Source organism: Monopterus albus, unplaced genomic scaffold (assembly GCF_001952655.1).
Source record: "Monopterus albus unplaced genomic scaffold, M_albus_1.0 scaffold12.1, whole genome shotgun sequence".
NCBI lineage: Eukaryota > Metazoa > Chordata > Actinopteri > Synbranchiformes > Synbranchidae > Monopterus > Monopterus albus.
In genome coordinates, this window is record NW_018127892.1 from 2822158 (window position 1) to 2832757 (window position 10600).

Genomic DNA, 10600 nt, shown 5'->3' on the forward strand with positions numbered 1-10600 from the left:
GAGTAAAGAGACTAGTCGATTCGGTGAATGTAAACGCGAAGGATATGGCTGGTCGAAAATCAACACCGCTTCACTTCGCTGCGGGTAACGATGAGCTGAGCTAATGACACAGCGGCGCTATGTTGTGAAACATCAGCTAACTAACATACTGTCAGATAACAGCTACGTTAGTGTATAGCTATGAGTTATGACCGTGACATAGTGCTAGTGCTAGCTAGCTGATGTGTTTGCTGCTAACCTGGTTTTCTGTTGTGTGCCTCTGTGTAAATACGCTTTATGACGTCTGAATTAACTTAATAGCATGGTAGTGCTAACCAGCTAATTTGACGGTCTCCAGTATGATTATTGAACACGCATACCGTTGTCTGTCTCCATTCCTCAAGCCAAAACTCTCGTATACCTTCACGTATATTAGGAAGAACTGCAATGTATCGCAAATCTACGTTATGTGTGTCGTTTTCAGCTAGCGTTAGCATAAGACCTGAGCAAAATAAATGCAGCAACTTAACTCTGCTGTCATGTAAACTTGCGCCACAACTGATGTTGCAGTGTATCAATAAACATTGCATCTCATAATTTAACAAACAATAATAATTTTGTTGTGAAGTTATGATTATTCCGAAGACATTTTAGATGTTATAACCGGGATAGGTATAGTGTATGTGCACCGCTCCTAACTCAATATTGCGGAAAAGCTGAATTTAAAGGCACTTTAATCCTCTTTCAGGTTTTGGCAGAAAAGATGTGGTGGAGCACCTCTTGCAGACTGGGGCCAATGTTCATGCCAGGGATGATGGAGGACTTATACCCCTGCATAATGCCTGTTCTTTCGGCCATGCAGAAGTTGTCAGTCTCCTGTTGTGTCAGGGCGCAGACCCCAACGCCAGAGATAACTGGAACTACACTCCATTACATGAGGCTGCCATCAAGGGAAAGATTGATGTGTGCATTGGTAAGGTTCATGCTCCACACATTGTTCAGCCAATCTGTGAGATTGATCCAGTCTTACCTGTCATTAGTTGCAACTCATCTTAGGTTCTTGGAAAGCTTGACAACTGGCTATAGAAGTCTGATTTTGAGACGGAGGTTTTTAAGTATTGAAATATTACAGTGACATAATAGGAATTTAATTAAACAACATGTAGGCTTTTTTTCCCCCGCCATTGTCAGGTTTATCTTGTTTACAGCCTTTATGTAACCAACAAGTGTGATCAGTGTGCTGGGTGACACAGAAGAGGAATGTGACTGATCTGAGCTTAAAATTAAAGTATTCTTTTTATCTGCACCTCTCTCACAGTGTTACTCCAACATGGAGCTGATCCAAATATTCGCAATACTGATGGCAAATCAGCTCTGGATCTAGCTGACCCTTCAGCCAAGGCTGTTCTCACTGGTCAGTTCCTCTTGTCTCTCACATTTTCATTTCAGACATTTAACCCATACTTTTCCAGAATATGATACAGGACTTAAAGGTAGGATTGGTGATCCTGGAAAAACCAGTAAGAGGAAGCTAAATTTTGAAAGTAGCCAACCAAAGAAATCCCACCCTTTCATTCCAACTTCTCTCCAAAGACGCTCCTCCAAAACATGACGTACACTGCAGCCTGCTCTGCCTGACTGTTTATAGCTTTCAGTAAAATGGCAAATGTCTCCCAAACAAAACAAAACTGATAATTACCTGTCCAGCAGAAATACGGCGATCATGGCGTCACTTTTAGACTTTTGTTCTCTCATTTGTTACCATTGTTCAAAATCCACATCAATGTTAATTCTGGTTTTACTTCTTGCAGCATCCAGCTTCGTTTTAGTTGTAATTTTCTTGATTACAATCTCTGTTTGCGACCGAAAGCTGCTGTGGCTTGCACACTGAGTGTTGAGGTTGACAGGCAGGTAGACCACCCAGTGGCTTTGCTTGGGTCAGGTAAAATTACTGGTCAGATGATGGGTTCTTTTCTTTATGTTGTTGGGTTGTTGTATTTATGTTGTTAGTGCATTTAATGTTTTAATTGCCATCAGGATGAAAAGAGAAATTCAAAGATATGTAACAAAAAATGTTTCTGAAAGGAATTCCCAACCCTCCCTTTAATTAAGCTTCATTTTGCAGATAAATACCGTTAAATGTAACCAGTGGTGAGAATTTAATTTTCAAATTGCATTCATCACTTTGCATCTTCTTTTTATTGGTACCTCAGCATTGACACCTGAACTAAGTGTAAAAACTATGTAGTTAATCTAGTTGTGGTAGTGTCTGACATGAGACAATAGGCCTTTGTCATAATGTCGTCGTCTAATTCCTGGGCTGGGGGTACCAGCGTTTCCGGTTTAGTGCTGCAACGGGGCGCAGGGATTTAAGGGCAGCATTCAAAAGAATAATATATGGATATTTACGACATTTAAAATCATGTTTGATCACCATAATACTAGCTTTATTTTTTGTTACCCCCTCACATCATTGGAGCTCTGTCCTTGCTAGCAAGTATCAACAGCTACTGGGCATAGAAGCTGGGGAGAGGTCATGTCTGTTCAAAATATTAGCCTGTAACCTACAGCAATATGTGTTAAAACCCAAGCAGCCCTTTAAAATAAACAGTATACTGTGAGGGGGTGGGGGGGACTTGATGATATGATCATCTTCTCCTGAAACAATCCAGCTAGGTCCGTAGGCATAACCACAAGAATGTCATCTGTTTGCTGCTCGCAGGCTTAAATCATCTTCAATCTTCATGTTCATCTTACAAACACATTAACTTACATTATTTACTCTACTATAATCTATAAAATATGTTAACAGGAAAGAACGCTAGTGGACACTGTCTGACGTCATGTGAAAAGGGTCTATTGCCACAAAGTGTATCCATTTATCAAACCTTTATTGGCAGTAATAGCTTACATACCACAGTAACATCACATACTAACATGTTGAAAGTGTTTGGCATGCCCAGCTCTAATCTAAATGTTTATTTTCCATCCAGGTGAATATAAGAAGGATGAGCTTCTGGAAGCAGCAAGGTGAGTCAGTCTGACCGGTCGTTGTGCACACAACTGCACTGTTATCTGCTCAGCGGGTTTTCATTTGACTTGGCTGTAAGAGTGGACGCTGTTATTCGTGTTTATGGCTGCAACATGCAATGATTATGTGTAGTGAGATGCAGAATGATGGTGTCCCACATGTTTATGATCACAGTTATAAACTATACTGGGTGAGTTACAACAGTTAAAAACACATGAATGTAGCAAAAAGTACCTGTGAATGACAGATGTATTATGGGGTTGAGTTTCACCATTGAAATGTAATAGTGATTTTTGATGGGGAGTACTTAATGACCCCTGTTTTTCAACCATGCAATTACAGGAGTGGAAATGAAGAAAAGCTGATGGCACTGCTGACTCCATTAAATGTCAACTGTCATGCCAGCGATGGCCGCAAGGTAAATGGGCCTCGAGCACCACGTCATATCACACCATACTGTCACGTTTGATACGATATTGTGCAGGGTTGCAAAATTTTTATACTGTATTTTAAAAATAGCTGTAAGTTCTCTGAGTCAGATAATGTGTGTGTAAAGGACTACACCCTACAGTCCAATTATGACTGGATTAATGTGAGAGCTATAATGAGGATTGGTGGGAGGGTGCTAACCGGGACCTCCTTCTCTAATTATGCTTGTATATCGTCGTCAGACAACTTGAGATCTATTTCTTTCATCAGAACACCCTGACTTTCACTTTGCCAACCTCATTAATCCTCCACAGTGTATGGAGGATCTGCTTTTAATTTTTCAGCTCTGTTTTTTGTGCGTGTGTGTTGTTTTTTTTTTTTTTTTCTCACCATGAGAACGAACACGCCATTTTGATCCACTTAGTTATTCTTAGCTAATTGATTCTCTGTTCATTTTCTGGCGCCCGAAGTAGATGGACCATTCCTTTATTTACTCTTCCAACGTTTTAGACCAGGTGTCTCAACGGGAATGTCGTCTCTTCATCCCCGTAATCACTTCTCCATGCCAGATGCTGGAGTGAAGCTATTTGTGATCTTGAAATCTATTTAGATACAGAAACGGTCACAGTTCAGAAAACAAGGCTTAAGCATGTATTTGTAGCATCTCCTCTGAACTCAGCCCACTGTGTTTTTCCTGTTCTCCTCTTGGTGGACGAGTGGACTAGATGGATAAGGCTGCTTATAAAAGACACATTTATACAATGCACTTATTTTTGTAACTCTAGCGTTTAGCATTGCTAATGTTGTTGTGGGATTTTTTTAGCATTTCATTCCCACATTGTGTCAGGCATTAATGTATTCACTGCATTTTGTGTTTATGTTCTCATTTTTAGTTTTTCTAGACATTACTGAACAATTTCCTTTCTTATCTGGCAAAATAACTCACAAAAAGCTTAATCACCGACCCCACCATGCCATAAAAATCCATAGTCGCTAACAGGTGATTTCATTTATTCCCAACCCCATTTTTTCCATCAGCAGTTAAAAGTATAACTCCCTCCCTGCTTCATTCACAGGATATTCAGAGTTTGCATGACTTAAGCTCGTATGCCAGTGTAGGTGTTGTCCTGGCACCATTAACCAGTCCTTACCTTTTCACGTAGCCACAGGGAAAACCGAGGAGGAGAAGTGACGCTGTTTACCCTCTCTGGCCTGGTGCCATATTCAATCTCAAACCATGTTTGATGGCTCAAGCAGTGACTTTATAACTAGAGCTTGTGTTTCACTGACTTAAAGTAGGTAGAAAAGAATTGCTGTGAAAAGATACTGTCATTTTGTAATTTTTGTTTCATTTTGTTTTCCGTGTGACACTGGCAACATTTGTCGATCAGTCAACATCCCAAAAAATGCTGGTAAGTTGACCTTGATAACGGCCACTTGATTGATGCACTATTGTGATCTTTTTTGTTTGTTTTGTTTTTTTTCTTTTAATTCATTGTTTTCATTTGACCAATGAGCTGGCTGTCACTTGTTAATTGCACATCGTGGACCTGGGTGTACGGGTCATTCATGTATCCTACCCTGATGCTCCTCTGGGTGTTTGCACGTGTGTGTGTGTGTGTGTGTGTGTGTGTGTGTGTGTGTGCGCGTAGTGAGTGAGTGAGTTGGGTTGGTGTCATGGTGATGACTCATCTTTTTGGACTTGAAGAGGAGCTCAAAATGTCCACTGCCTGCTCTCTTCAGCGTCTGTCCTCTCCTCTGCACACTCACCCACACTTCTCCAACTTTCAATCACTTGCTCTTCAGCCAGTATCAGATTTGGCCTTTTTGTTTGTTTGTTTGTTTATTTTTGATGATGATGATGATGATTATGATCACTCATGTATGCATGAAGGCCTGTTCCACTGCATTTTGTCAAGCAGAATCCTGAATATGTGTCTGTGAAATGTGTGTGTACTTCACTTTCCCTGTTGGATCAGTGGGTATGCAGTAATGAATGGACTACATTTCACCTGTCACTCTAGTGCTGTGTTACCCTCCATTGTATTGCCTTTTGACTGCTCGTGTCATCCCACACTGAATGACGCCTCCACGATTTAAATGTCGCATCCATCTGATTTTGTCACTGTGGCTTGAGGTCTAACAGCCTCTTGTCTGGATTTTTATTAATATCACTGCACGGGAATGGAAATGAATGATGTCCCTCCTTTTGATTGTAAGCTTGACCTGAGCTAGACTTTTGAATAGACAACAACTGAATTTGGATTTGCAGCTTTGCTGAGATTAACATTTATTTTTCTTGGCTGAAATGAAGCTCTTTAATTTGATCTTCTGATCTCCTGCAGAGAAGCTTTCTCAAATGCTCAACTTGCTTTTTGTTGCTTCATCGCATCCTATTACGGTTGGGGTTCAATAGCATTTTATCAAAACTGCATCAAGTATTGTGTCCATTTATGAAACCTAAATTATAAATCAGTTTACTTACTGTAGGTCTCAAGAGTTTAACCTTGATGATTTGTATTTTAAAAAGTGAATAATTTCCTTTATCATATGTTTTGTTTAGCTAGATCACTACCTAAATGTCTTGTGCTCTCCAGTAATACAAAGTAATACAAAGCGCCTGAAGCTTAACAACTTTGGGGATTTTACCAACTGGAACTAATTAAAAATTGAGCATGTTATTGTATCCCAGCTTGAATTCCTCCCAGCCTCTTGCTCAAATTGTTGCTCTGGTGGATTCCTACTTGCCGTCTAACTACATAAAACTTATTTTTAACCCTTCAAGTCCTAGCAGAATATTTTATTTCACTGATCGATCAAGTGGAAGGCGAGGTAACTGAGTAATGAGGTTGAAGTTGTTTGTTGTTGCTCACTCAGGCCAGACGCAGTATCAACAGCAGCTGAATGTTGTCGCTGGACTTGCCCACAAACTTCACTGACCTTGCACCATCACATCCGCCATTCATGTGCAACTCACCGAGCATAGCTTGCCATAGCACACTGCTTCTGGCCCTAATCAGCCGCTTGCTCCCGTGAACATCGAAGGCAGGATACAGTAAACCAGCCTGCGGTCCGTGCACCCTAACAAGCTGTTCTCTTTTACAGTCGACGCCGCTCCACCTGGCTGCTGGCTACAACCGGGTCCGCATTGTTCAGCTCCTCCTCCAGCACGGAGCTGATGTTCATGCCAAAGACAAAGGGTGAGACGTCAAAGACATTTAACAAGCTAAATGTGTCTTTGAGCCATTTTTCTTGAACTTACCATGTCGTGTCCTTGCAGTGGCCTGGTTCCTCTTCACAACGCCTGTTCCTACGGTCACTTTGAGGTCACTGAGCTTCTGCTTAAAGTAAGACTCCACAAAAAAGTTTCTGACCTTAACCTGATGAGCCTTGCACTTTCAGGGCTGATGAATACAGCAAAGTCCAACTTGCTTGAGTAGGAACATTATTGACCATGTCACAGCGTATGAATTGGTGTATTTTTCCTTAGCTTAGTTGTCATCTTTTTATCACTAGTTAGAATGTTAATTATTTGTGAAAAGTAGGTCCTCAACAAGTATTGTTGACAAAATTACCACTGGTCATATACCGAGATCTGGGAAGTAAACAAGTGCTTTGCTCTTTACACATATTGTGCTGTTCTCTCTGCAGCATGGAGCCTGTGTGAATGCCATGGACTTGTGGCAGTTCACTCCTCTGCATGAGGCAGCATCCAAGAACCGAGTGGAGGTTTGTTCCTTGCTGCTGAGCCACGGGGCCGACCCCACCTTGCTAAACTGTCACAGCAAGAGCGCAGTGGACATGGCCCCCACCCCAGAGCTTAAAGAAAGGCTCACCTGTGAGTTCTCGCCCAAATCACACAACCAACAAACAGACATTTAGACACAAAATGAGGATGGGAAAACCATAGGAATGGGACGATATGACTTTTTCTTTATATAATTTGTTGCACAATATGTTACGATTCGATTCAATCACGATACAATTAAAAATTCAGTCAACAATGTATGATTAGCTGAGCAATACTTGTACTTTATTCTTTTTTTTCCCCCATTTTCTAGCACTGTTTTGATTATATAAAGAACAACCAGATGTATAGATTTACATTCTCTTAGGCTATCTTATTTACAAAAGATATGGAGACCACACGATATCGCTAGAGAAAACAATACATATTGTGATGTTTTTGTATTGTCTTTTATTGTATATTTTGTATAATCTTTAACTCGTCTATACTTAATTTAATGTGTAAGCAATACACAAGACATCAGCACACTCAAATAAGTAGCCTGTCATCACTCAAACTGCATTTAAATCAGGCCAAGGCACACTTCATTTTCCATTTAGCTTTAGGGCTGCAACTAACGATTAATTTAATAGTCGATTAATCTGTTGATTACTTCTACAGTTAGTTGGATGCAGAAATCTATTTTCCACATTACAAAAACAACGCTCATGCAATGTTTTGATGTAGTGCATTATTAGACAAAAAAATTGAGGTCAAGAATAGTGTTTATAAAGTAAGTGTTAACAAAAACACAAACTTCTGATTTAAAATAATTTAGGCTCTATGTTCATAGAACATACCGTGATAATGTAAAGGGCCAGTACAAACATGACTGCTACTGCTGACGGCTCACAGTAAATCTGAGTATGCCTAAACAGTCCTCAACACATTTAGGCCTCATCTTAACTTGCATGTGTGTCATCAGTGTTCCTGTACACGCCTATAACATTATAACTTTGTTTTCTTTATTGTATTTAATATCATGTTTGGCTGTTCACATGTGTTGTGGTGTTTATATGATTGCAGCATAAATGAAAATGCGTTTAGCACTCATTATTAGCAACCTACACAAACCACCACTATGATCCTAATTATAGAATTGGCATCATGATATACTTGGCAATGTGACCATGTTACTTAAAATCAGATACATCATAATTTGTTACCTTATTAACATTAAAATTAACAACTTAAGCTCTACTTCTTCTGTAACATTAACTCCAATGTCTTTTCTTTTGCTGCTATCGCATTAGCGTCTTGCCACTACAGATACATTTTGCATAGTTACACCAGACAGTCTTCTTTCTGATTGTAAAATAATGTGCTCCCAAACTATAGATGACTTAGTGTTCCATTATTCTCTGCTGTAAATTCTGCCACTTTTCATAAGTTTTGATACACCTCACTGACTTCCTCACCCAGTCATCGTCGTCATCTTTATTATTTGATTGGCGACTGGCAAACCAACTTGTAAGTGTCTGAAACAGCTATGTGACTCAACCCAACTAGTCTAATTAAATTCATTGCCAGTTATTTGTATCAATCTTATTGATTAGTTGTTGCAGTCCTAATTTACTTCATTTACTATTTACTATTTCTCTTCCATGTAGATGAGTTCAAAGGTCACTCACTGCTGCAGGCAGCCCGGGAGGCAGACATGGCCAAAGTGAAGAAGACTCTGGCTCTGGAGATCATCAGTTTCAAACATCCTCAGACCAATGAGACAGCTCTGGTCAGAACCAAGTCTTACTCATGTTTAAAAGAAATTCTGGTGAATTATACTAGTAATGCAAGTAAGCTGCTAATAACGCCTCAACAGAACGGGGCTCATTCTCAGAATGCTTGATTGTTTTGGTCAGTTTTTACACCCCTATGCCAGCAAGCAGAATATATACAAGTCTCAATTGTAGTGATGATTGTTTGTATGATGAGGCACAACCAGTTAGTTGTATGTGGTCAGTTTAGCAGATTGGCATTTGCTCAGAACATATGTCTGGCGTTGACAGGTCCAGCACACGTATCTAATGTTGATATCTCTTTCAGCACTGTGCAGTGGCTTCCCCCCACCCAAAGAGAAAGCAGGTGACTGAATTGTTGCTGCGTAAAGGTGCCAACATCAATGAAAAGAACAAAGAGTAAGTCCACCATCTTTAGCTTTTACATTTTAAATGTATTTAAAATCAGACAACTAAAACTTTGTTAGGGACCAAAACCAAAGTGTAAGACCACCAATAACCAGGTGAGATATTAAGAAACAGCTCCCAAGGAAGTGACTGTATGACAATGTCTCCTGGAAATAAACACTATAACAAAAGAAAATTTAATCAAATGTCTAATCACATAATCAGTGACAAAATTTAACTGTATAATCAACCCCATTAAGTGCTAGGAAAAGGAATAGTGGCAAAACAACTAAGGTGTCCACTATGATGTCACTTAATTTATCCTAAACTGTCTGTCATGTCTTCTAGCTTTATGACTCCCCTGCATGTTGCTGCTGAGAGAGCTCACAATGATATCCTGGAGGTGCTGCAGAAACATGGAGCAAAGGTCTGTTAGAAAGTTTTTACATTTCCATTCTGTTCTGCCAAACATAACGTATTAGAAGTGCATGTGTTGCTGAAACTTAAGGCCGCCTCCTGTGCCTCCAGGTAAACGCTGTGGACACGCTGGGCCAGACGGCTCTTCACAGGGCTGCATTGGCCGGTCACATCCAGACCTGCAAGCTGCTGCTGAGTTACGGGGCCGACCCCTCCATCGTGTCTCTGCAGGGTTTCACTGCTGCTCAAATGGGGAATGAGGCAGTACAGCAGATTCTTAATGGTAATCATCCCCACCGGTCTTCTGGTTGTTCGTTGAGAAGGTTGAGAATGAAAATGTGGCCGAGCTTTACGATATTTCCTTGCCCAAGATAAGGAAGGTTTCATCTGAAGGATGCATTTGTCTTGAGTGTGTTTCAGTGCTGTTTAGATCAATTAATCTGATACCAGGCTTCTTTTATATAAATGTGTCTTCAGAGGGTAATTGTTATTTATTTATTTTCAGAAAATGTTCCCACACGTAATTCTGATGTGGACTACAGATTTCTAGAGGCAGCCAAAGCAGGGGATCTGGACACTGTGCAAGTAAGTTTGTTTTATTTTGGGGCAGTTTTATCTTTTTGCCTTATTTTAATAAAATAATGTCTCTTATTTTTTGTGTGTGCATGTGTTCTTGTGTCTTGAAGAATTGATAGCGATAAAATTGCACAGGCTCACTAGTAGCAATGGTTTAGAAACAACAGTGACGTCTCCATTTTTTACCGACTTGGGAACCTGTTATTGTACTACTCAGTGGAGTTGCTAATTATCATAGTGTCTCTCTTTATGGCAGCA

At 40.1% G+C, this 10600-nt stretch overlaps 1 protein-coding gene across 1 annotated transcript in view; it reads left to right on the plus strand.

Moving 5' to 3' along the window:
- The window catches only part of LOC109954764 (tankyrase-1-like), a 17033-nt gene that overhangs the window by 1603 nt on the left and 4830 nt on the right, over positions 1-10600 (plus strand). The window contains 14 exon segments of the mRNA XM_020590302.1: positions 1-84; positions 728-952; positions 1298-1393; positions 2973-3009; positions 3353-3428; positions 6545-6639; positions 6720-6786; positions 7091-7277; positions 8837-8958; positions 9270-9361; positions 9698-9776; positions 9878-10049; positions 10272-10359; positions 10599-10600. The exon segment at positions 1-84 is cut by the window's left edge and continues 54 nt beyond it; the exon segment at positions 10599-10600 is cut by the window's right edge and continues 142 nt beyond it. Of these exon segments, the coding sequence (XP_020445958.1) occupies positions 1-84; positions 728-952; positions 1298-1393; positions 2973-3009; positions 3353-3428; positions 6545-6639; positions 6720-6786; positions 7091-7277; positions 8837-8958; positions 9270-9361; positions 9698-9776; positions 9878-10049; positions 10272-10359; positions 10599-10600 (1422 nt within the window).